This window comes from Dermacentor albipictus, chromosome 10 (assembly GCF_038994185.2).
Source record: "Dermacentor albipictus isolate Rhodes 1998 colony chromosome 10, USDA_Dalb.pri_finalv2, whole genome shotgun sequence".
NCBI lineage: Eukaryota > Metazoa > Arthropoda > Arachnida > Ixodida > Ixodidae > Dermacentor > Dermacentor albipictus.
This window is the reverse complement of record NC_091830.1, coordinates 66,785,937-66,812,544: the sequence shown is the minus strand read 5'-3', so window position 1 is coordinate 66,812,544 and position 26,608 is coordinate 66,785,937. Positions and strand designations below refer to the sequence as shown.

General features: G+C 43.9%; 2 protein-coding genes across 7 annotated transcripts in view; one reads left to right on the top strand and one right to left on the bottom strand.

The window, feature by feature from the left end:
* Positions 1-342: 342 nt before the first annotated feature.
* Positions 343-18,612, bottom strand: LOC135898547 (uncharacterized). The gene is made up of 5 exons (XM_065427562.1): positions 18,372-18,612; positions 8,263-8,468; positions 5,880-5,983; positions 2,450-2,551; positions 343-551 (listed from the first exon to the last, which is right to left on the bottom strand). The coding sequence occupies exons 1-5, from the start codon at positions 18,477-18,479 to the stop codon at positions 367-369; spliced, it is 705 nt and encodes a 234-aa protein (XP_065283634.1). The 5' UTR covers positions 18,480-18,612; the 3' UTR covers positions 343-366.
* Positions 18,613-22,731: 4,119 nt separating this feature from the next.
* The window catches only part of LOC135898554 (venom metalloproteinase antarease-like TserMP_B), a 37,304-nt gene continuing 33,427 nt past the window's right edge, over positions 22,732-26,608 (top strand). The window contains exons 1-3 of one of the 6 annotated variants that reach the window (XM_070527180.1): positions 22,732-22,837; positions 23,340-23,451; positions 24,072-24,164. In XM_070527180.1, coding sequence (XP_070383281.1) covers positions 23,413-23,451; positions 24,072-24,164 — 132 coding nt within the window. In that variant the 5' untranslated portion in view covers positions 22,732-22,837; positions 23,340-23,412. Of the gene's footprint in view, positions 22,838-23,265; positions 23,452-24,071; positions 24,165-26,608 lie in introns of all 6 variants that reach the window. The other 5 variants (XM_065427574.1, XM_070527179.1, XM_070527181.1 and 2 more) reach the window with 5 other exon arrangements.

Here is a 26,608-nt window from a genome sequence, read left to right as displayed (position 1 = left end):
AAGCAATCTTTCTTAATCACATTCATCGATAATGCCTTTTCACATGCGGGCAATTACTGCATCCACTTGATATCCAGCTTGAGATGTCACAGAGGGATAGTTTTCATACGCGATTGCTAAAATGTCTTCTGACTAACAAAAAAACATGTAGCAGCCTAATGTTACAGCGTAGCGGCCTCGTGACGGAGCATACTCCAAACGACAACTCGTTTGCTTTGAGTATCCACGTGGGGCAAGACGAAATCGCTTGTTTGAACTCTTTTATTTTATATTCATTTTTTCCGCGATATGTGGCCCTATTTCAAGTAAAGAGAATTGCAACTCGTCCGCTTTGAAAATGCCGGATATCTAAATCCAGCCGGATATCTAAATCTTTCGGGCACACATCTCCGGATTGTATATGTTTTGCACATTTGTGGTGTCGCACCATCTTTTGAAGAATCCTTCGCAAATGACTAGTTTACTATTACTGCCATTTTCCTGCTTGGTCTCCCCTACACTTATGCTGATCCACAGTTCACATTGTCGCTTGCGGGGGCCGCGCTTCTGATCTGCAATTGAAAAACAGAACAAAGAAATAAGGCAATCAAATTGGCCAGTTTAATTAGTTACGCCCCACCGTTTCCTACGGTGGGCTTAGTAGCAACAGATCTACAATCTAAGCTTAAGCCGCATGGCAAGAATCAAAATTCATTTGCTGAAAATAACTTAGCACGTTAACCGTTGAAAGTGTATGGGATAAACCTAGCTTGATGTGTGGTGACGTGCAACTAATGCCGTGCGTGTGATAACAGGTTATATGAAGAGTCACCATTTAGAAAAGCGTGAACAGGAAACATGCAAAACGAAGAATGCTGGCTAAAACTGCGATAATGATGAAAGCTGCGATAAAAAGAATAAACGACAAGGCACTTGCGACAGAACCAGGATCTTTTAGGTACTGTTCGCTCTAAACGAGTCGGCGGATTCAATTACATAACCATCCCAGTGTTGCTTTGTCTCCATTCTTCTGAATTTGGTTTCCTAATGTGCCTAAATAAAGAGAGTTCTCGCTGTGTAAATTGTATGAAAATCGTACAGTTTCAGGGTGTCCAGAATCTCCTGCATTTGTACTGCGATAAAAATTGGTCCGTCCCGAGGGAACTTGCAATTTCCCGTAGAAACATGCAAGACGCTGGTTTGCCGCTGAATTTATGGTTATTCTAATATTACTTTGCAAAGTCACTTTTGAATTATTTCGGCCAGATAACCCTTTCGTATTCAAGAACATTTTTTTTTAATTCAGTCGCACATTTTTAACACGAGCAACAGTTCCTTTTTGGCCGCTTAGGTTTCCACTAAATAGCTACGCCGAGGTATCTTATAAGAAGCCAACAATCACTCGCACCAAGGGCAACGTAGGGTAAATTATTGTGCTTAATAAATTAATAAAGAAACGATAAATTATAGAAAATGAAAGTGGAAGAACAAGCAACTTGGCGCTGGTGGGGAATGATCCCACAGCCTTCGCTTTTCGCGGGCAATGCTCTATCAATTGAGCTACCATGGCACCGTTTCCTCATCAACTTTCTCGAGTATTTATGCGTCCCAGTAGAACCCTGCGAGGGTTATGCAGCGCCACCACTCACAAACTATGGCAGCGGATGTGGAACATCCTCTCTGCCACAGGCATCATGAGAACGTGATCTTTTTGGGTGAAGGCTACCGGTCAATAAACCTAGAGGTGGGATCGCAGGTGAGATCGTTCCCCACCAGCGGCAATTTGCTTTTCTGGCATTTCGAAGAAGCACTTATTTAATATTTTTCTTTATGCTTTTTGAATGCTAATTTCATAGGTTCAGGTACCATGACGAGACCAGCACACCTAAGGTGTCGGCTGAATTTGTATCACTTACTCGTAAAGAGACTTTAAAAGGAACTTATAGCCTACTGAAAATTTATTCATACTTGAAAATGATTACTGCTGTCGCAAACCATTTGATCCGTTTGTAACAAGATTATCAGCGGTGCCAAAATGCTATTTGGGTCCCTTCTCTAGCACAAAACGTGTTATTTCGACAAACTACACCTCATGCAAATGAAGTTAAAGTGTCGCATCAGTATTGCGCGTCTTCGAAGGCCCTAAGCTTGCTGTAAAAGCGTGTTTATTTACTGCTATCGAATCGCGACGTTCTCACTGAATCTAATAATAATTTGCAATTTGATTCATGAGGCATATTGGCCTCCCACATGATACGATTCTTGCGAGAGCTCTCCTCAGGGCATGTATATGATGAAATAAACGTGCAAATACCGTCATGCATTCCAACAAGCATAACTTGAGGTAGAAATGTACGTGAATTCAAACAACAATTGTTCTCGGCGAACGACGGCAAACCGTGATAGGTGTGTTGGAAGATTTGAGTTTCTGAAGAAACGGGCAGCTTTGAGGCGTCCTTTGTGAACTTACAAGTCGTGGTAAACGTGATCTGGCGGACGTCAACAACGGCACAGCGGTTGTTGCAGTACATAATGCGCCAGAATGGTGGGGAAAGAGCATATCCGTATCCACCTGCGTCGGAAAAAGACCAGTTTCACTTAAGTCAAAAACTACTTACAGTCTCATGCAAACGCGTCAGAGGCGGTATCTTAGTTTTCACTTACGCAAAACTAACAGGGAGCACTTCATCGGGAGCAGGAAATGAAATTGAGATTGTTGGAAGCGTTGATCGTATAAAAAAACACTACGCTTAAATAAAACATCAGTATAAAGAATCACCTATGTATATTTCGGATTGTTTCTTTCACATCAGCAGCCTATTTGGCATACCCATATAAAACAACAAACAAGTGCTATAATGCTGATTTGCATTTGCAAGTGTAAATGGCAAGATCTGCACTACGATTTTACCATGCAAACATCTCACCGGATGGTACGAACATTGTGGACCGGTTCTTTTAAATATATGTTTATATTTTACTGCAATTTATTTTCTTTGTTTATGGAACGTACTTCTTATTTATTTCTTTTGTGCAAACAATTATTCAACCTTATTAGGAGTTGTGATTAGTGCGTCATTTCTCAATCGTTTTACCTGTACCGACTATTTCAAATCAATGCAATTTGTAATGCCCCCATTTCTGGATGGTGCGTTCCAGTTTTGTTAATTAGTAGGAAAGCCCCACTGCTCAGCTTTTGGCTACCTGAAGGGGGGGGGGGGGGGGCAAGCGAGGGCTCGCATATTGGATGTGGGCCTTACAGCCATTACGTGCGTGGTCTCTGGAATGATATTGACGATTTGCAGTCGGCGTTGCTGAAGAGTATCCGGGTTGGATTGCACAGACGCACTGACATCTATAGTGAGGTGTACCGTATTGATGGACGCCCTTGGGCGGCCTTCAAGTAATACGCAAATGTGCCACGATGACGCGTGATGCAGCACGCAACTCAGAAGCTTCGGGGAAGGAACATCGCCCAGACAGGTGCCAGGCGTCTCATAACGGTGGCAGGATCAAGAATGCCGCCGAAAGCTTTGCAAGCGTCAGACCTCCATGGTGCATGAGCTAAGACTAAAGGCAAACCGCTGTCGTTAGTCAGCGTTCAGTATTAGACCACGTTGGCTTGACCTTTACAGTCCCTTCTGCTTAGACCTGCGCATTCACACATGCGCTCAACAGGAGCGCTTGTGTGCGTGCTCACATAGCCTATGCCAAAATCGGAAGGCAGAAATGTGTGTATGCTCCAGCACTGAGCTGATAAAACGGTGACTGACAGTGCGTCCTCTTTGCTAGGTTGCTGTTGCAGCATTACGAACCCCACGGGTGCGAAGATTTTAGAAACCTTCGTGCACGCTTCGTGTATTCCCCACTAAAGTGGGACAGCATGAAGGCGCCAAGGCGCCTGGATCGTCTGAATAGTTTTTATCGTGTAAAAGAGTGCCGCCACGAGAGTTGTGAAAAGTTTATAAAGCATTGTTCTTGTTTTTATGGCTGTTAGCTTGGCATTGCGAAATACAAGAACCAGGCCAATTCAAAACGTCATTGCGCTCAGTTATGACAGATTTATACCATGTCACTCCTTAGAAATCTCTATATGCTCTAATTAGATGACGTGATGCGGTTTGGGATACGTATTGCATCAGTTATGCAGTGAATAATAAGTGACATAAAGCTGCACGGACAAGTTTCTCGTTTGGTGGGCCATCATTCAAAGATAAATACACACAGGATCTCAAAACCTAATTGTAACGATAACGACTACACCAAATATGTTTCAACAGAAGGTTTATTTACTCTGAGGAATATAATTTTCGTCTCCAAAAAGAGCGTCATGAAATTCATCATAAACAAATTTCTCCTGAGTGACTTTCTCGCTGTACCCGTTAAGACACGTTTTACATGTGGACAACTTCAGTTTGATTTTTTGAAGCACATTTGCTCCAAGATGCGCATTATGAAATTGTACATTCACTGAACCACTTCCAAATTCAGGGAGCTGTATCGCAACAAGACAGCAAGCCTGGCAAAGACATTGCGGCGTTCGTGAGGCAAATTCCATCCCTGTGTTAACCGTTAGACCGATAGTATTTAACTGTAGGTTTATGCAATTCGTCTATGCTGAATGTTGAATATAAACATACCAGTGGTGCATGCACAGACAAGAACACATTTATGTCGGATCTGAAAACGTTAGCAATATTCATGGTCTTCATTTATTACAGTTTTATTACAAGTCATTCTTCTCCGAGTCAATTCACTTTTTAACATGTATGCGGGGGTTTTCGTGGTGTTATACAGAGGGTAGTGCGAGTCTTAAAATTTCAGCTAGTAGGAAAGAAAGAGAAAACACGGTTTGTATAGTGAGCATAATTGCGTTCTGGCAGAGTGTCATTAAAGCTTGGTGCGCGGAAAGCAAGTGTTTAGAAATACAATACTACCCTTACATCATAAATTGCGTGGCAAAAAATGCAGGGCACCGCCTGCTCTAGATAGCAGTCGCACTTGAAATGGTGCGATAATCCAGACAACTTCGTTCCCGCTCTTCAGGAAATGCTCCCCGAACACTGTGTACCAACGCAAGTTAACATCATTTGCCACAAAACTGAACATATAATCTGCGTGCTTTCCTTCAATAAACTGCCCTTAGTTAGAGATGCACAATACGCTTGCTCCACTCTGGACGCCTGCAGATTTCGCGCCCCGTTAATATATATATATATATATATATATATATATATATATATATATATATATATATATATATATATATATATATATATATATATATATATATATATATATATATATATATTATTATGGTGAATTGCCACATTTCATTGCACGATGGTTCCGATAAAGCACCGCAATTATTCGGGGTTTGTGTAGAGCAGCCTACATGAGATTTTTACTTTTACCGTATTAGCTGTGGGTGGAACCAAAGCAAGTGGTCAGTCAGTCAGGTTTGAGATTCTAAAGGGGAAGGAAAGTGCTTGAGACAGTTGACAGCATGCAAAATTATGCAAAATATTATTCGAAAAACACAAATAGAAGAAATACCAGGCTATAAACATTCTGCACAGAAACCTCACGCACACACTCATACAAAGGCTGCTTCTCTGGCTGAAACGTCCCATATATATATATATATATATATATATATATATATATATATATATATATATATATATATATGTATGTATGTATATAATATGAGTGCACACAGCTGCATTGAAAATAAGGTTAGCAATGCGCAGCCGCATGAATAGATTTCGGTAACTGGTAGTAGTATCAAACTATTCATACAGTCATCACCTGGGTGGTAAGATTGTTTATTTAGTAATTTCAAGTTCAATTTACAAATCGATTTACCGCACACCCGCAGTACTTTTGCGTGTACTTACGCATCACGGTCGTTGGATTCACAAAGTCCAAACCTGTCTTTCGTACGCTTGCTCCTCCTTTGAGATTACGCGCATAGAAATGCAACTGAAATATTGCAATGGGCCTGAAACAATAAAGAACACATCAGTTTCAGCTTAAACATAAGCGTACCTTATACAATTTTTTCAGCTTGAAAATGTATATCTCATAGCTTTCGTTAGCTTTCAGAAATCGATATTGTAGCAGCTTCCTTCACGCGTCTGTGAGCACAGAGTATGTTTCTGTGCCCTGAGTAGCAATCTGGAAAAAAGCGAATGCTAGATAAGTGCCGGTATTAGTGCTGCCGGATAATTGCTGCTTGATTGTATGCTGAGCTGCAGACATGCCTCTTGTTATAATTGGCAAAACGTAGCTGCTGAACGTAGCACTCTAACTCTCGTGATCAGTGCGTCCAAGGCAGAAGGGAGGAGGGGGTCAAGGTAAGGGCCCGGTACCGCAATCGAGTGCGTTCTATGGGAAAGGGATGAGACTGGGTCTCTACTTCTGGCATTGCCGTGGCTGCACAAAGTGGCCTGCGCGGCTGAGTGCACACACAGTCCGCGCACCTTATCTTGCAGGTGTTTTGCAGTGCTACAGAGATATATTCTCTTGGGCGATCCGAGATAGTTATTGGGTTCGTTTCCACGGTCTTCGTGCGCGCCTAGTGGGGCATGCCAGGATGAACAATTAGGAAAAAGGAGCAACTAATTCACTCAATGCCGAAATAGGACATTAGCTGAGGATCAAAGCAGACTCGTAGTCAGCATAATCACGCTCAACCGCTTTACCTAAGACGCAGTAATTCTAACTGTCATACTTGTCCAGTGTAACTAGCAATCAGGCTCAGCAACATCAGACCTCATCTTACAAATTTGTGTTAAGTCTCACCATAATGAGAGTGAGTGTTTAGTTCGATTGCCAGCTTTTTAGAGAACGTAACACAAATTGCGGTAATGCTGTATATAAGCATGCACATAACCCCTTTCACGTCAACTTCGATTATTGGGCTGTCCATTGTCAAATGGGTACAGCATTAGGTTTCTTTGCTGAACGAATCAAGTTCAAAACCAGTCATTGTAACTACAAGGGGCACTAGGTACCAATATATTACCCACCAACTTGGGTCATTGGGTGTGGCTCTCATATTCAATAATAATTTTTACTACGATCTGAATATTTTATAGTGATCTTGTATAAACAATCCACCTTTAAGCCTATTTCACACAGTGCGTATATGCCATCTGTGCACAGGAACAATGACAGTCGCTGTAGGTTGTCCCCCATTAAATGGTTTAGCGCCAACATAGGCTAGTGGATATGAACGACAATGAACCTCTCTCACGCGAACTTGGCTGACAAGACATGTGTCACTCGGTATGTACCTCTTTTGATGTAATCATCATAAAAAAACATATCGTCACCAATTGCGCTCACATCACAAGATGACACTCAATTACATTAGAGTCGCCAAACAATGACAATGTATGAATGTTCTGCCATTTTTTTTCTCACTCAGGTTACATTTGGTAGGACAATTCTTGTTGTACATCATTCGCAATTTCAATGGTACGTTTTATTGACAGAGGAATGATTGCTTTGCGCTATTTTATATCTTAAGTGACACTGAACAAATTCCGTCCTGACGTTCTGATATTTTCGCCTTGCTATTCTTCACTCATCAATTTATGTTTTAACTGAGGTAATTTTCTAAAAACTTAAGGTATGGGTACTTTCATGCCTCCTTCAGTAACATATTTTTCATTGTTGTCTCAGTTATTGTGTCTCCTCACTCGTGTAGCATTCGTAATTTCACTTCCTTTTTTTCCGTTCTACCTGTGAACTCTTTGAATAGAAGTTTCTTTCACTCTACCTCCGGCCGTAAAATTTTTCGCTCGGGCCCCTAGTGCGCTAGACTCCTTGGATGAAAATCGTCATCATTATCATCGTCATCATTATTATCGAACTGCGTGGCCGGATGATTTGATGTCGTTAATCAGGCCATGAGTTAAGGAGGGCTTGTCGAGTAAAATGGCTAAATATCAGCGCAATGCACCTACATCTTGGAGAGGAAATGTAGGCGAATAAAGTGAAGAACTCTAAGCAAATGTGCAAAATATCTATTTCTTTTTCATTGCAGCACATACCATTCCATCACCTCAGTGCCTTCTACAGCTTCTGGTTGTGAACTGCCACTCAGATCGGCAGCTCTTCATCGAATTTAATGATTTACCGTCCAGGTAAATGTACTAATATGCTAAAAGTAAACGCGAATGTATGGAGAAGAATAATGAGAATTTTAACAAAGATCTCAGGTCCTCTTTTAGTACAAGCATTGAGTCTTGAGAAATTTTTGTATCGTCTTACCAATAAGACGTGTTGTCTGCAGTGTTATCAGGATGCAGCTTATACGTAGAGCTCAAGTTGCGATAAGTGAACGTCGCATTCAGCGCGTGTTGCTTCCTATCTATCTTGGGCGGAAATGGAACCATGATACACATTGAGTTGTTGAGCCCCCCAGTGACATTGTAGGTCCTCTTCAACATCACGAATTGTAGGCGACGTGCAAAAAACTGCAATGGTGAAAAAGAGAACAAGTAATCAAAATGTTCCTGATGACATTATCAACACAGTTGACATTATCATTCAACTTTACTTGCGCGGGAAAGCTTAACATATAGAAGTTGAAGAATACAGTGTTAAAAAATAGTGCTGTGAAAAGAAGATATACTGTTAGTCTTGTGTCGCCCGGGTCCTATATTACGCGGTGCTTCATTCAAGTTCAGTAAATACAGACCAACCCAACACAATACCCCATTATATATTTTATAGGCACCGTCGAATATTTCAATTAGCTGAATAAAATTTGATCAAAATATTCTTTAAATGAACCTTCCAAATTATGAGTTGAAAATAGATTTTGTAAAGACCGCAAAATGCGATAGATTGTTTTGATAAAGCCTCAGAAAAAAAAAGGGGCTCAGTGACCCGAATTGCGTTACTTCTTCACGGGCACAATTAAATGTATGTAATCCTGTTAGCAAATAAACCCCTATAAGTAAGAGCTTGTTACTGAAAAACAGCTCTCTAGTTTTATATTGTGCGCCGTGAAAATAAGAGTAAAGAGAGAAAGGAACAGCTTGCATCTCATGCACGAATAGTGTTGGGTTCGGGAAAGGTGAAAAATGTGATACTACATATCTTTAAGTTGTTTAAACGGGACAAGAACACGATGTGTATGGTTAAGTGATCAGTTGCTCTGCCTAAATTGAGGAAACAAACTCACATAGAGGTTGGCTAAAAGTTAGGCATCAATTGTGAAAGGCTAAAATTATTCAGCACAATGTATCCGCACTGTGCGTTTGCTCAGAATCCGGTGTCCCTACCTAAGAGCGACTGATCGAATGCGGCTGAATTGTTTCAAAGATTCTCCACTTCTGTCATTTCCTCGCCTTCTAGACTCCACTAACTTCCTATATGCCTTGCATATTCTCAAGAAATAAATTTTCGACAATTTAGAACATCAGATTCCCAAATGGCATACGAATTCAATAGCACTAACTATGAGACTGGTATTTAAAATTGGAATACTGTTTGGAATAATTAGAAAACTGGTGCGAGTTTTCACTCATTTTGGTTATGTTTTCACAGTCCTCCTTGCGGACAGAAAGAAACTAGTAGAGTACTAACCACGTTTTAGTTGTTTCTCTTTTGGAATTTATCTCTTATTTTCAACGCACAGCGACATGGTCACAGAACAGGTCGCTATCAGTCTAATTAGAAAGTATATCGTTATGCGGTCTCCTGTTACTAGAGAACTTATTGTTGCGCCCCTTCTTATCCGTATTGGGATTGTGACTTTTTCAATATTTTACAATTGCACCCTTGTTAGGCATACTTATGGGATCAGTAAAGGTGAACTTCAATAGTCATGCTCACTTTGACATTTCGCAAAACACAAGGGTGTAGTATTAATATGTTTGGCGTTAACGCCTGGCCAAGAAGTGAGTGCAAGTAGCAGCAGACGAGGCTTATCAACTGAGACGCCTTTTCATTATAACTGCAGGTGAATCTGCAAGCAATATAAACGATAACGTCAAACATTTCTTGATAAATTATTGCTTGCCGCGTATAGGTAAAGACAGATTGCGTGTCCTACGGATTCATGCTGTCAACGTTTGTGAATACCTAAACCAACAAGTCCTTAATGGATACCTAGTAGAAGGTCGCAAGGCCGAGGTGGTGTCCGTCTGCTATGGTTAAAGCTCTTACACTCCTGGTCACTTGTTCACTAATGCAGCAGTCTAACGTACTATAACAAACAATATGGAAGGCTGCACAACAGCGCGTGTTACAGGTTGAAAAAGATAATTATTTCAGCACTACACCGCAGGCACTGTTGGAAGCAGGAGTAAGGCGAAGCATTTTACGTCATCTTTCGTTTGAACGGCATGATGTTATCTAGAATTCAAGCAGGAACTCTTCGGCAGCATGACTCTGATATTTCCTTTAGATATCGAAAACACTGCAATCGTAGTCAAGTGCACCGATAAATATTTGCGGTGTGAGAATGGCTATACGCAATCAAGATCAGAAATGGAGCGTAGACACAAATTACCGCGGATGGGGCCTATATGCTGCTCAGCCTCTCCTCCCACACTCCTTACCATGACGGCATGGTGCTACTCGCACTGATGAAACGAAGTGGGATGACGGGAATGACATCGGTGAAGCTAACGTCACGTCCCTTCTTTTCAGTTCATGTTTTTTTCTGGTATGGTGCGTACGTCATCGCTAGGCACAATTTATATTCCTAGCAGCAGGTTCAAATATTACGATTTTAGGAATCCATCGTCTATTCATATTCAACCGTCCTTAACGTTTTCTGCACATTTCGATTCCATTGTACTCAACTTTTTTCGCCACTACACAACTGCTAAGCCCTTAAGTAAACGGGGGAAGAAGAAGAAGCTCGAAGCGTGTAGACGTGCTTTGCATCGGCTCCGTGATTTCAAATTTTCCAACCGTCCAAAATCTTCTGGTGCCACTGGGATCAGCGGAACATATTTCTGAACATCAAGGGGATTCTATGGAACCGAACTTCGGTGAGCCGCAGTTTTAAGACCAACGAGAGCCCTATTCGTTCGGCCACGCCGACGGTAGGGTTAGCCCTAACACCGAACGCTGGCGCGCGGGAGCTCGGAGACCCGCAAGCAGCCACCGTTTCTACGGTGAGCTGTCGGGGCGACCCAGCCTGGAACGCTACGATCGCGGGAAACCCAGGCACCATTGCCCACCAACCCACCGACACCGAAACCATGGAAGTCATATCCGAGAGTCACCCGAGACCCCTGCCTGATGAGGCCTTGCCTGGGCCGTCTCGCGTCCTCTCGGAGCAGCTCCACAATCAAGAATCTCAGTGGCAAATAGTCGTTTCCCTTCATCGGAAATGCCGTCTTCAAAAACAACAATCCACTGGTGAGCAAGACCCAGTCGGGCAAACCCCGCCATCGAAAGCCACACCGTTAGGGCTAGCTCTAACACAGGCGCCAGCCGCCGCCGCGAAAGCCACGTCGCAAGCTACCTGCGAAGAGCGCGGAGCCGGAACACCTATTTCTGAAGACGCGGCTGCAAGGAGCAGGCCTCGCCGACGCGCGCCTCCACTCCCGCGCACTGACATGAAAATCATTATCCGCCTGACCGCGGGCCTCATAGTTCGAAAACTACAGACCCACCAGGTGGCCAAGGCGATCGTCCAAGCCACCGGAGGTGCGCCGACCTGCAAGGGGGATGATTTCATCGTCCGCCTGCGACATGGCTCGAACATCATCATCGTGAGCACCCCTCACGAGGCCACGGCAGCCACCCTCATGAAAATTATAAGCCTCACCTTTCACGGACGATCACACCCTGTGAAGGTGTATCTATCAACACCCGAGGGCCTCCCTAAAGGAGTCGTACACGGCATCGACGCAGGCACCGGCGAAGAAGAGCTTATGGCGAATCTTCGGTTCCGCACACATGGAGTCCACATCGTGCGGGCCCGTATGCTTGGACAATCCCAGACAGCCCTACTCCACTTCGAGGGACCCCAGGTGCCTAGATTTGTGTATTACTATGGAGGGGAGATGTTTTGCCGAGACTACCAGCCGACAAGGCAGTTCTGCTCCATCTGTAGAATCACCGGACATCGACCAGACGTCTGGTCCAACCCAACGGTTCGTGCGTGCAACGTTTGCAACCACATTAACCCAGACGCCGGACACACTTGTGTTCCGAAGTGCGCCCTGTGCGGAGGGGCCCATCTCACCGCCGCAACAGAGTGCAACAGCAAGCTCAAGCGCATTCCACCCAGATGGAAGTCTACCTCCACCACCACACCCAAAACCCAACGACAGCTTCGCCCGCTCACTCAGTCGACCAAGGCGGCTGACCTTCGCCCGCGATGGTTTAGCTCCGAGCGGGAAGACTCCGACTACTCGGAGACTCCGAGCATCTACGGATCCCAGTCCGGTTCCAACCCGAGGTCCAGGTCCCGCTCCTGCTCTCGCCCCCGGTCTCACTTTCGGTCGCCCAGACGGCGATCTCGGTCGACGCCCAAACAAGCACAGCAGGCAGCACCAGCCACCGGGGCACTCAAAGACAAGGGGCCCCAGCAACACCACCGAGAGACCAAGGAAGCCTCACTCAAGAGGGCTACCACCAAAGAACACGAGGTAAGCTGGGCAGCAGTAGCCTCCCCCTCGTATAAAAAACCACAGACGCCACCATCTGTTAAATTGGAACAGGAACTCGCCACCATGCGCGCACAGATACAAACACTCACACAAGAAAACAGACAACTCAAACAACAAGTGATACAACTCCCACAAATACCACAAGAGATGGCTCCGCACAAAGACATCATTGACCTAGAAACCCATGTCGATGCCATCCGCACCCAGATGCAAGCCTTCATGGACGCTACACGAGCCCAGTTGGAACAAATAACACAGACTGCAATACAACGCACAGATGCAGCAATAAAACACATGGAATCCACTGTAGATAGCAAGCTTAGGAACCAGCTTCACTCCATAAAACTACGAAAGACGCTACGATCGAACCTTTACAAGGCCACACCTGTAGCAGCACCGAACCAAATCGTAACATCACCGACCACAACGTCCAACAATGCCTCGACGATACAGGCAAGTCAAAGAAAACTTAGAAATTTGGCAATGGAACTGCCGTGGGTACCGGAGGAAGAAAGGGCTGCTGACACAATTGATAGCCCATTCCTCAAAGCCACGAACCTAAGAAACCTGCTTGATACCTCGTCACGTCCAGGACAGGTTTCACGTTGCCCCGATACCACGCAACATGGACCCTAACCTACACTCCGGCAGGAGGAGAGCAAGGGCCCAGTACATGGAGAAAGCGTTCAGGTTCAGTACAACGGCCCGTTTTACGGACTCCGCCATGTATGGGACGAACAACAAGGGCGCAGTTGCAGTGGCATGCGACCACCAAGGCCCCGTTACCTCCGCGGCATCAACCCGCCCCTGCACGATTACGGAAGCTGAAGAGCTGGCCATCGCGTTAGCCATCCGCGAGGGCCTACACGCAAACCAACCATTGACGATCCTCACGGATTCCCAGCAGGCCTGTCGCAACTTCCTACAGGGTAGAATTGGAAGACCTGCTGCCCAAGTCCTAGCCGGAACACTCAAGAAGGACTCTGAGGACTTCACCACCCAAACCATCATCTGGATACCGGGCCACACTGGCATCACGGGCAACCTGCAAGCCGACAGAGCAGCTCGAGGATTCGTACATAACCGAGGACTCATCACGCCGGCTGCAGAAGACCTGGACCCTGTCGACCTCGAGTACTCAGCCATCGTGACCTACCACAGAGGGCGTCGCTTGCGATATCCACCACCCCATCGAAACCTAACGACAGAAGAAGCCGCTGCCTGGCGTAGGCTCCAGACAGGCACTTACACGAACCTACACATATTACATCGGATACACCCCACAGCCTACAGGGACGAATGCCCATGGTGTGGGGCCACACCAACCCTGTACCACATTACGTGGGAGTGCACACAACACAACATAGAACACCCAGACACGAACACAACGAGGGAGCAATGGGAGGCACTGCTGTCCAGCTCGGCCCTCGACGACCAGCTCAAGCTGATTAAGAGAGCTGATAAGATGGCAAGAGCCAGCGGAGCCCTGGACTAAGGGCCCCGACCATTAGCGGTTTTTCTGATTATTCTTTTAATAAAGTTTATCTATCTAACCCTTAAGTAAACAATTTCAACATTTCATAGGTCCAGACTAAACTTGCCAAGGACTGGGCTTGTTGGTATAGCATACTATACGCTCGCTTGCGCAACATTTGGACGACACACACAGAAAAGAAACACGCACCACAGAACGCTAAGACAATTAAAAGGGCCCATTGAAGTGGAGACGAAACTTGCCAAGGTTGAGGACTGGGCGTGTTGGTATAGCATATTAGAGGCTCTATAAGCGCTCTGCGGTGTGTGTTTCTTTTCTGTGTGTGCCGTCCAGATGTTGCGCAATCGAGCCTGTAATATCCTGACTAAAATTAAGCATTGGAACGCCAACAAAATTTGATCTTACTCTCGAGTAAAGATACCAGGTTTAAGCACGCTAATATAGCTTTGGGAAGAAAATCGAAGAAAAAAAATGAAACGAATGGCAATCCGACGTGCAACACAGAGACAACGAGACGCAAAGACAAGAAGGAACACCGTAACAATTGAACTGACACCTGAAAGTATATTTCGAACAATATCGTAATATTTAAAAGCACCGTTCAAAGACGTGAAAACATGTCCAGGCACATAGAACCGTGACCTAGATCCATGACATAGAGCCACGACTTCTTGCCCAGGCACATAGAACCATGACATCCGTATTGCGTTAACCGTAATATAGATCAACTGTTCTCTAGGTGAGCTAAAGATCAATTTTGTTTTGAACGAGCTGTAATTTTTTTGTATTTTGGCTGTCATTCTGTCATTCTTCGCGTACGACCCGGCGACTAACAGTATTACGGAAGCTGAACTGTCAGTCACTTCTCCTGAACTAAACGGTGCTGTTGGTAGTTCGACAGCACGCAGATTGCTAAGTGACAATTGCCAATAGAAATGAGCGAGGGGTCATCGTGTTCCATCATCACACAGTTAGGTCGGTGCTCCAGGCTTGGCCTCTCAAACCTGCGACTCGCGCAGCCTTCCTAAACGCGTCGCCACTTTGAACTCAGCTCTTGATTCATGTGACGCTGATATCATTGCCGTAACTGAAGCCTGGCTGCACCCAAACATTAATGGCCGTGATGTTGTCTCGAATGTCTCACAATTTGCAATTTATCGATGCGATCTCATGTTGCACCTTGGCGGCGGTGTACTGTTAGCCATTAAAGAAGCCTGTATTGTCGCTGCTTACCGCTGTGAACTCTCAACTAGAAAACATTTGTTCAGTTGCCGAGCTAGGTTATGGCAAATTTATGTTTGGTGTGTGTTATCATTCGCCTTCGTATGCGAGGGACGTTCTCAGTAAGTTACGTGACCTGATTGACATTATTAACACTCAATTTCCAAACACTCCATTATTTCTCTGGGTGATTTTCATATCCCAAGCATACAATGGTTTTCAGTTGAGCCTACAGATCATCCCCCAGCTGCGAAATTCAACAAATACATTGAATCAATGCTCATGCGCTTTCACGCTGGCCTTGCGCTTCACAGCTGGCCTGCAAGAAAACAACTTTGCGCTTTCACAGCTGGCCTGCAAGCCAACCAGGCTTGCAAATGGAACAGCCAACATGCCACATTTAATACTAACGTCATGTCCTGAACTTGCGTCTAATATTTTGTTTTTACGTGGTTTAAGTGACCACCTACTTCAGCAATTTAGTATTAACACTATCTTAAGAAAGCACGCGAGTACTAAGCTTATCTTAGATTATGATACAGCAAACTTAGAGTGAATTAACAATAAAATATCCCATTTTCTCGAATTCTTTATTTACTTGGATAACCGGACTGCTGATGATAACTGGCAATTTTTAAAAACTAAGCTTCACGAAATCGTGCAGAACTGAATCCTCTTGCGCAAGCTCTTCTCCAATATCAACGCTCCTTAGTGCTACACTCCCTTAAAACGCCTGCGAAATAGAATAAAGCGGGCATATCGTGCCACTCAGACTTCTGACACACATTGCAATGCCTACCCTACTGCTAACAGTATGTACTTCTCGCTACCAACTCTAGCTAGAACTAAATTTCTTCACGAAACGTTGCCTGCCATGTCACTTTACAATCTCTAGAAGTTTTGGTGAATTATTAACCCTTACAGTCACAATATTATCAACCTTGTTAACGATACCGGTGCTATTATATCAGATGACGAGTGTTCCTCCGCTCTTAATAAAATTTTCCCAATAACTAACCTACCACTCCCACCGTCCTACCCCGAATACCGTCCTGTAATCCCAAGGATTATCGATTAATGCGGTGCTGCTACGGAAATAGATTCACTAAAACTTTCTTTGTCGCCTGGCACAGACATCATTAATTAGAAAAATATTAAAAAAACACCATCTTATATCCGACATTATTCTTTCGAAAGTTTTTGAGCAGTCTCGTGACATCCACCATATCCCCGCTTACCGGATGCGCGGGAAGGTCATTCCACTCCATAAGTATGGTAAGAAGACTTTTCCTAACAATTATCGCCAGATCTCCTTAGCCAGCTTTCCCTCTATGATTTTTAAAAAATTCTGTCTTCTGAAGATACTTAATTTCTAGAATCAATTCTATATTATTCTTCTTCCCAACACGGCTCTCGAACATCCCCCTCTTCTTAAACCCAGCTTGTCTCATTCACCCCAAACTACACCTAATTTTGGATCGTACTTCCATGGCCGATTGTATTTTGCTTGATCACTCAAAGGCATTCGACAAAATATGTTACAAACAACTTTTTTTAAGTTAAACATAATTATTATATATTTATACAACTCTTCTTAAGTAGCTTGAGTAGTTCTTGACTAACCATCTTCATTTTGTTCAGTGCAGCGATCACAGACCATCTGCTAAATCTCTCCATTGTGGGCTTCCACAGGGCTTCCGCCGTTTTCGGTCACCTGATGTTCCTAATATGTATTAACGACCCGCCTGATTGTGTTTCTTCTAACATTCTATTATTTGCTGATGACTGCGTCATTTTCCGTCAAATTTGCAACGTTAACGACACTAATGCCCTTCAAACTGACCTTGACACCATATGCAACTGGTGTAACACATGGCTTATGCAACGAAATCCTAACAAGTGCCAAGTTATACATGGAACTGGAAACTCATCTACCTCCCGCTGCTATTTCCACAATGATGTTATCTTGGTGTCTGTTGCTTCCTACCGCTATCTCAGCGGTAACTACACATCATTCCTCAACTATACTACGCACAAAAGTATCATGATTAACAAGGCTAACCGCAGGCCAGGTTACCTCCGTGAAAACTTATCTGCCCCTTTCTCTCTAAAACTACTTCTCTACAAAACACTAGTCAGAAAAAACTTGTATACGCGTCTTACATATAGGATTCTTCTTCTAAAGCTCTCCTTACTGCACTTGAACTTGTCAACAATAACGCCGCTAGATTTATCACTGCCAACTATCATCGGACAACTAGCATCACTGAAATAAGAAACACACTCAAACTCAATCCACTTGCCTCCCACCCCAAGCATTCGCGCCTGTACTTGTATTACAAAATCTATTATCGTACTCCACAGCTACGTCCTTACCTAATGCCCCCATCATCCTACCCGTCTTCACACATAAGCCGTGTCAACAATGTTAGTATTGTGCCGTGCCGAACGAAAACATACCTAAACTCCTCCATACCGCGTACTTCTAAAGAATGGAAAGGCCTACCCAGATCAATTGACTGCATTGAATACCCTGTTATTTTTCGCGCACTCGTATCCAACACTGTGCCACAAATAGTTCTTACTGTAGCTGTTATTTAGACATGTATTTCTGCTTTTATTTCTATATCCTACTAGCTATCATTGTATAAGAAGGAACTTACATTTTTTATAGGTTATGTTTCCCGTATAATTTACTCTGTTAGCATGTACCATTCCGCTCTTTAATGCCTCAGGGTCTTTAATGCCTCAGGGCCTTGAGGATACTAATAAATAAAAATACATTAATCATATCAGTATATTGCAGTGTTTATTCAGGTATTCTGAGGTTATAAAAACATTGATAAGTGTGTTCATTTTTGTAATTTTGGAAGTTAATACTTCGCTTTTAGTAGGAAAAACAAGTACGCATTTGTGCTCTTGGACCAATAACATGTATTCCCTAAATCAAATAATTAGCTAGGGATTTTGCGATAAAATATTGCTGCAAATCGACAATAATATAAAATAATATTATTACTTACGTGCCAGCCATCTCTTACTATAGAATGTTCCATGACTTGAGTGCTACCCTTTCCGCATTGCGCTTCGCCTGTGAAAAAGTAGATAACGAGCAAAACATAAATTAACATATTAATGCTCACATCCACCTAGGCCGATGCTCTCTCTAAAGGAAACTGGTTGCGTCTTTTCGCTTTGAAAACCTCGCCTTCCTATCCTCCGCACATTTCTCGTGCATTGTCTGCATGGGCCCTGCGCCTAGGCAAAGTGACATGATTGTAAAGCTGAATTGCTTCTGTATTCTAATTAATAAAAGAAAGAAAAAACGACGTCTCCACTGGCTGTTGATAGACCGATGTATTCTTATCTGTAGCTTTTTTTAGTAGGCAGCGCACCTGGATAACGAAGACATCCCAGGATATTTTGTTCGACTCAAAAATAACCGATTAATAAAAGCCCTAACGTGTTTGGTTTGCTTCAAGTATAGGAGCTTACACGTTAAGTGAAAAAGCACAGTATTTATTTCGACGTAGCCCTGAAAACTTTACAATCCGGACGCCTTACTTATGAATGTCTATAAGTTACTGTACTTTCAAATGAGAAAACCTGAAATATCACTAGTGAAGCAGCATTTAAAACAAACTAGGCCTATTATATTCGTATTATTAGAGTTTCTTCACCAAGTATGCTCCTCACAGAATAAAAAGAAACGTCTAAGGGCAAACACGTTCTGTTATTCTTCAGATACATGGAAAAGCGTCCATATTACACAAGTAGTGAAGGAAAAGCTTATTCGCTTGTTTATGGCAATTACGATGGTTAATGGCGTTTGTCCCTAGTTTAAGTTTTGGGACGAGAAAGGACTGGAAAGGGGCACTAGCAAGAAAATTAAACGAACGTTACAGTTATCTTTTGCACAGACGCTGGGTAAAGAAGAGAAAAACAAAACAGTGTCAAACATCAAGTTTCACGCGATAAGCAGACGCTACGCTCAGACCAGAAGCGTGCATGGAGATAAAATAAAACAGTACCACACTATAATTAGGCACCCCTATAGTTACAGAAATAGACAACGTCGTTTAACAGCTTCAATGGATGTGACAGGTCGCTAGGGTCGTCGTGGCTAGCCGAGGTGGCAGCGTCATGTTTTTCTGCGGCTGGCACCGTCGCCGGCACAGGGCTGCGCCACCGCACGCGGAGCCTGCCTACGTTAAGGACACCACAGCGTTAAGGACACCACACCACAACTCACGCGGGCCGCGACGCAGGCATGACTCACGCGGACAGCGCCTCGGTGGGCATCGACCTGAATGCGCTCTTCAGCGATTGCGCCTCCGCGATTGGACGAGGCCCGTTCAACAGGCCTCGTCCTTTAACTAGGACAGGCCTCCGCATCTGGACCGCTTAAACTGAAGCTGTAACAACGGAATGAGCACTCCAGCCGAAGCGACGCGATTGTGCGACGGACCCCGCTGCATCGCGGCTTGAGTTCCTCCGCACTTTGTCGTTGCGGTTGCCTCAATACGTGGCTCTTATACAGGAGAAGGAATGGCCACACTGGATGGATTGAAACGTATACCCAACATACCAAAATGGGTAACGGAGAAAATTCGGAAGGAAGCATTTGGCAACTACCCGATAATAGAGATATTGAGAGGCAGTATACACACACTAAACAAATAAATGAATGAAGTAAACAACTACAAAAATTTATGTAAAACAAAATGTCACACGGTCGGTACCGTGCCAACGCAACCTTCCGGATGCTTCAGTGAACATGTGCGGAGCAGTAATCATTGAACTACGGCTTCTGGCTAATTGACAGACACCAAAAGCCAACATCCCCACGTAACACTTCTTTCTTTTTTTCCTCCACCTTCAGTGCCTACTGCCCTCAGCACGTCTTCTTTGCTGCTCTTTTTGTTTTCTTCAATCTAACACATTCACTCTGTCCCGCCAATCGCGGCGTACCAGCAAAAAAAGAAAAGAAAAACACACACACGATACTACAAAAGGACTATTGTGCCCTTCCACCACAGCGAATTACGGTAATGCTAAGGAAACAAATATGCGCCCATACGGTGTTATCCTATGCCGAGGAAATGACAGAGGAACAGCGATTTCTAGCTTATGGTAAACGATTTTAATAACTAATCCGTTTGGTTAAATTGCGAAACTATTCAAGCATCAGCGTTTTTCTAGCAGATTGCAGTAGATGTGAGGCAGTCGGCCGTATTCACGAATTCGTCTACATAAAACGATAAATCAGCGGTCATGACAAGGGCACTGTTTCTGTCATGCCCAACATGATATGTTCTACATATTTTTAATTAAACAAGGTGCACCTAATGTGCGAGACAAGAATTGTCAGCTAAAGAATGCTCAGCTACCCTACCTTATTTGTTTTTTTTATCACGATGATTATTTATGGTTTGCCTTCATAGACAGGAATTCAAGAAGGTAATTGGGGGCCTTTTGTCTTTGTTTATAAAATGGCAGCTTAAGATTTAAGGTGTTCGAATGTCCTTAATGTATATTGTGAGCGCGGAACTAAATGTTCCCCTGAACTAAATGTTGAAATATTCAAACAAACAGCACATGCACAACATACATCTAGGAGCGAGAGCCTTCCTTTAGCAGTAATATATTCTCAGAGACATGTTTCTTATTCGATTTCCGAGCTTCAAAGCTACGAAAGACACCTAAATAAAAATGGCATTATCCAAAAAAAGAAACAGTAAGCTTTCTTCGAAATGCTTACGAGTTACATCATTCGTAAAATTTATCTCGAATAAGTAGCGAAAGTTTCTGGTCGTAGTGAGGAAATGGGGCCCTGATATGCAGATAATACTGCCGTGAATGTGCCAGGCCAATATTATCCTGCTGTTGGTAGCAAGTAAAGCAATGTTTTTGCTCGTTGTTATTATAGGTCAGCGATGACATTACGGCAAGTCCAATGGTCAGTATGCGCCAGCTCTTGGTGAGTTGGTCAAAACGATGCATTACTGTCTGGCCATAGTCAGCGCACACATGCCTACCTTTCCAGATTTCTAGGAAGCAGGAGAGCGGCGGTTGTAGTGTGCATCTCGAGCGTCGTGTCAGCACTGCTTCGTTTTCACCGTGATGTTTTGTAAGACAACTACAAGGCCACGTCGGCCATTGACGCACCACGTAAAAAGGAAACAAGCGGGCGGCGTCAACGCAAATTTCTGAATACACTTTAATATACGCTAATTGAAACTGCCATAACACTGTCCATCTCCTGCAATGAGATTTTAAACGATGCGGTCCCGTGCTAACGCGGTTAATTGGCAAGAGGCGGATACCCCAACAAAAACATAACGCGCTGTCAGAGATCGACGAATTTTTAATGCGATCGGCATTACCTGGGAATTTTACTCACAATCCGGGTCATTGTACTTTACCTAGCCTCTTACAAACCGTGGCTCTAGTTCTCCGCTATACATTAAGTATGCGCTGGCTGCTTGCTATGTGGCGTAGCAGACATGGGCCGAATAGAGAACTTGATGTAGGCTGCTATCTGGTCTAGTAAACAACTTGTGGCTTTGTTCGGTTGGCACTGCGTATGTACCACTTGGTACCTGCCCGAAGACACAACTTCGGCATTGCGTTTGCGATATTGGAATGTTCTTAATTTCAGCAACTGCCCCAAAATAGATGTAAAAAAGTGAAACAAGGGCTGTGTAAGCATTTTTGCAATACTGTGATTAACATTCGTTGGGTACTTCCTGCACTTTACAGGAGCCGCGTATCTGTCTACCTCTCTACTACGAGCAAGATGTTTACTTTAGCGATATTTTCTATCTTTGCTTTGACGAAGCAAGTCGAGCCGGAATATGTAGCATCAATGTATTTGTCATTGTTCATATTGCGTCAGCATGCGGTGTTCATTGTGCCACAAACCTTACCGTTTGATGCCGTTGATCACCTTTTGTCATACAATATCAGATATTATGCCACGGCTCTCGTATGATTTTCTTGAACGCACGTGCTCTGCTTCGCGAACTGTACGTCAAAGAGAAGGTTGCCCTTCTCTTTCTTCAGAACTACTGAAATTGTCTGTTCCTTGTTGCTGACGTTTCACTCAACGAGTTGTTTGAACAATCACGCTTTGTGTTACAGCAAAATTTTGAACCATGACCACAAAAGTAGAATGTCGAAACATCATTTGGTGCACTTTAGCGCACTCTTCTTACTTGAATCACAAAATAACAGCAGTCAAAGTAAGTACGATATTTTCACCTAAGGGTGCGATCAAGAACTTTTCTCTCCAGAGATGTCATAGCAGGAGGAGGCCAAATTTTTTTTTCTGCGATGATCTCTGAAGACATCATCGCAGAAACACAGACGGAGATTCGCGCTTGAGCGAAAGGGCGCAGTACCAGACTGGCTCGCTTGACAGAGGCGGGCAGGTTGGAAATGCTCGCTATCATTGTATTGGCAAGACTGGCCGTCTTCTCTTCTGCAGGTAACTTTGAGAACACAAGCTTAGATTCGTGTAACAAGAGCGTTAAAAAACTCACTCATCACAATGACGGAACCGAACCTTTCAATAACTTACGGTGAAGAAAATTGGTCAGTTCATTGTTTTTATTCAATTGGTGTCCTTGTTAAAGTATTGAGTAGACTAGATCTACCTGACTCCATGAACATATCCAATGGCCACGTCGGTGTACGTACAGTCGTAGTCATATTTCAACCCAAGCTCTTGTTTACGTAAATAAATCTTATTCCTTTCTGGATATTTCTCCAAACACTGTTAGTTTATCGCATCGCATTAATATTTGAAAGTTGTAGTTGATTTGTTGGACATTGGCAAATAAATCGGTTAAAATGTCCGCAACATTGTATCCATGCCCTAAAGCGATGATGTTATAACGACTTGCTATGCGTCAGTAATCTATTCACTTTGTAGAGAACAGATTTATTGTGTACCCAACCATTCTGCAAGAGCGCACGACCGGTTCCAGCTTCGTTCTCCAACTCACTGACGATATTGTCCTTAATTTGAAGAAAAGTGACGTGTTGGCAACCAAACTGCTGATGACTACGAGCCGGGAAGAAGGCAGTCAGACTGAAGAGGTAAGTTCGTGACATGTCAAGAAAATGCTTCTCCCATGGTACGTCGCTGTGGAATATTCAGCTTATAATTTTCAATAAACGTCGTCTTACGATCAGGCGTTTCATGAAATGCACACTTACAAGCTTATACGGAACTTCCGTTCCCCATTTTGTTTAACTGCTAGTGAACAATCTTTTGTAAAGTCTGAAAAGAAAGGCTAGTCAGGTCAAGTATGAAAATACTCCAGGCTAGATATATATCTATGGACACCAAAAACATTGGACGTTGGTGCTATTTTTGTGTTCATAGAGATATGACTAATGATTCGACATAAAACACTTTGCAGCATAAAATGTGCGACAAAATGCCCGCGCGTCCCAGTTTGTGCTTCTGTACATAAAACTGTCGTTTAAAGAAAAGCGGACCAATATTGTATTTTTGCCGGAAATCCTTATATTTCGTTGCTAGTGAATGTGTCTGGCATGTTTGCGGCTACAGCTCATAAATTGCAATATGTCCTGTGAAGAAATTACCTAATATCCCGTAATTAGGTCCTCCTTTATTAGTCGATCAGAAACACCCGGTATTTCTCATCAACCAACGTAGTCGCAGGTAGCAACAGTAAAATTTTTGCTTGCAGATCGATACGTCTGCTCTTCAAGAAAGTTTGTACCACGACGAATATCATCAGTCTTCTGTGATCATGAACATAAGAGGTCGCACAGCGCAAATTGTAAGCTTCTTTTTATTCAATAAGCGCTCACTCTTTGTATGTACATTTTCAATTGCATAATATATATATATATATATATAGTAAGACAACGGTTGCGCCGCAAGTTTTTTTTTTTTTTTATTGCAGCAGACCCACCCACTATTACGGCCCCGATTGTTGTGCAGATGAGGAAAATTAAATGCACGCTCAGTGCCCACATTCATGTCCCCCGGGTGCTAAATCGGGCAGCCTGGCCACAACCTTGACTGACAAGAACCACAATACAAATGGTATGCGACGCGGGACGTGAGCGATCTCAGAACCATGACAACAACAGTTAGAAGGAACATTAACGGGAGTGCCATGGCGCTTCAGAAGGGAGGTTTCATCTGTAATAATTGAAGTGCCTAAAAAACGCGACAAAAATTTGTCGCACAAGCCAGGGGAACGAAAGGGATTTTAGAGCAGCACCTCATATCCAGTTTGAATGGTGACGCAGCGGCGAGACCGGCCGTAACGCTAATTTCTGCCTTATTCACTGGCTTCTGTATTTGGTTGAACACGTTGTCAACATTCATCGCGTCTTGAGACAAGCTATTCGGACGCAGACGCCGCGGAGCTGGTAGGGACATTTAAGAAAGAGGCATCGAGCGTAACAGTCGGCGAATGGCCGTAAGCAACGTCGAAAGGGGAGTGGCCATTAGTTCGTTGTACAGCGGCTTTATGATCAAACGTCACAAATTAAATTGTGTCCCAATAATTGTGGTCCCGGTCCATTATAGATAGATATCATATCAGGCCATGTGCGATGAAATCACTCTGTCAATTAAGCCATTTGTTTGTGGGCGATAAGCAGACGTCGACTTATGAACTGTTGATACTTAGTATTTCCTCGAGTATCGTCGAAAAAAGTAGTCTTGCCTGGATCACTGAAAAGGACCTGAGGTCATCGGTGAGCTAGTACGTTACACTAGTACCATCCGTGTAGTGTTGCAACAGCGCTTTCGTCCTCGTCTGCTTCGTGCAGAAATATTCGTCAATATCCCGCTCGAAGATCAAGATTTCAGAAATATCAACGCGCTGAGGAAGTTCAGGAGCACCGTAGATTTCCGATATCTTGTAGACGTTGTTGCATGTAAGCTCATTAGCTGCTCTAAAATCGACGTAGAATCGTACAGAACCACCGTTCTTCCCGGCTGGCACAGCAGCGGACGACCAACAGCTTAATAACGGCTGTTAACGTCGCGTGTGAGCATGTTGGTGAAGTTTCACTAGATGATATTGCGCTCCGCGGATGACAGAGGGCACGGGCGGTTGCGTACAATGATGACTGCACTGCGATATATGTGCGACCTAAACGCTTTGGGTCAACGTCATGTATAGATGTGTATTTCTGAAGCCAAACTAAACGACCTTCTTTCTGCAAAACAGTGAAACCTTCGTTTATCGTGTCCGTCAGAGCTGTGGTACCATCCTAACAACAGGATCAAGCGTAACATGATCGGTGCCCGTTAAGTAAGCAACAGTGGCACCTTGGGGCATCAGAATCGGGGCACGGAGAGATGATAAGTTCCCTAGACATGCAGCCACCAAATGGTGCTAGGAACACGTCACCATTAACGATGGTATTTGATGCCAGCGTTAGATTATTCTCATGGCCAGTTGGAGTCTAATAATTCGCAGCTGTGACAAAATGCAGGTTGTGTGCATCGAGTTCAGGTTAGTATCCAGTGCCTCTTACAAGAATTTTACGTCGCCGCAAGAGGTCAAATCTGATGCAGATGAGAGCGTCACTTCCCTAAAAGAGTTGGTGTGCACAGGCAGGCAACACGAGATCCTAATTGTGGTGACCTCTGCCTTCAATGAAAACGTGCACTGTGCAATTTTGGAGGGCTGAACAAGAACGGCTTTGCCACAACAAAGGAATTTGCCATTGTAGGACGACTACACTTTTCCGCAAAGTGGAACACATATCAGCTCTAATGACTGAAAGCGAAGTACCCGTATCAAGAAAAGGCTTCAATCTGCACGCCTTCAACACACGCCAGCAGTATATTAGACGGGCATTCGGGAGGGGTTAGATGTAGTCCGAAAGATGCAGCTTTCCCACCTTAGGCTTCCCTATCTAGTTTTCCGACCGATTGTCAGGAGACAAAGTGACCAGACGAAGAAAAGAACAGGATCGTGGGATCGGCGAAAGAGAAGGATGACGCAGGTAACAGAAATTTCTAGAAATTCCGATGTTGTGCGGAGGTGGGGAGCAAGATTCCGGAACGTTGTTAAGAGCGGCGATGTTGTGGTCCGGGCGCAGCAGGCACATATCCTTCAAAACCTTCATAACCATGTCGTTCGTTCTCTTGAAGGTGCCGGAAAAACTTGATTTACGGATGCCGCAGTAATAGCGCACCGGTACGGGTGAGTGGCAGGCGTTGCCACAGGACTGAGCCGGTACTTTTCCTGAGAGA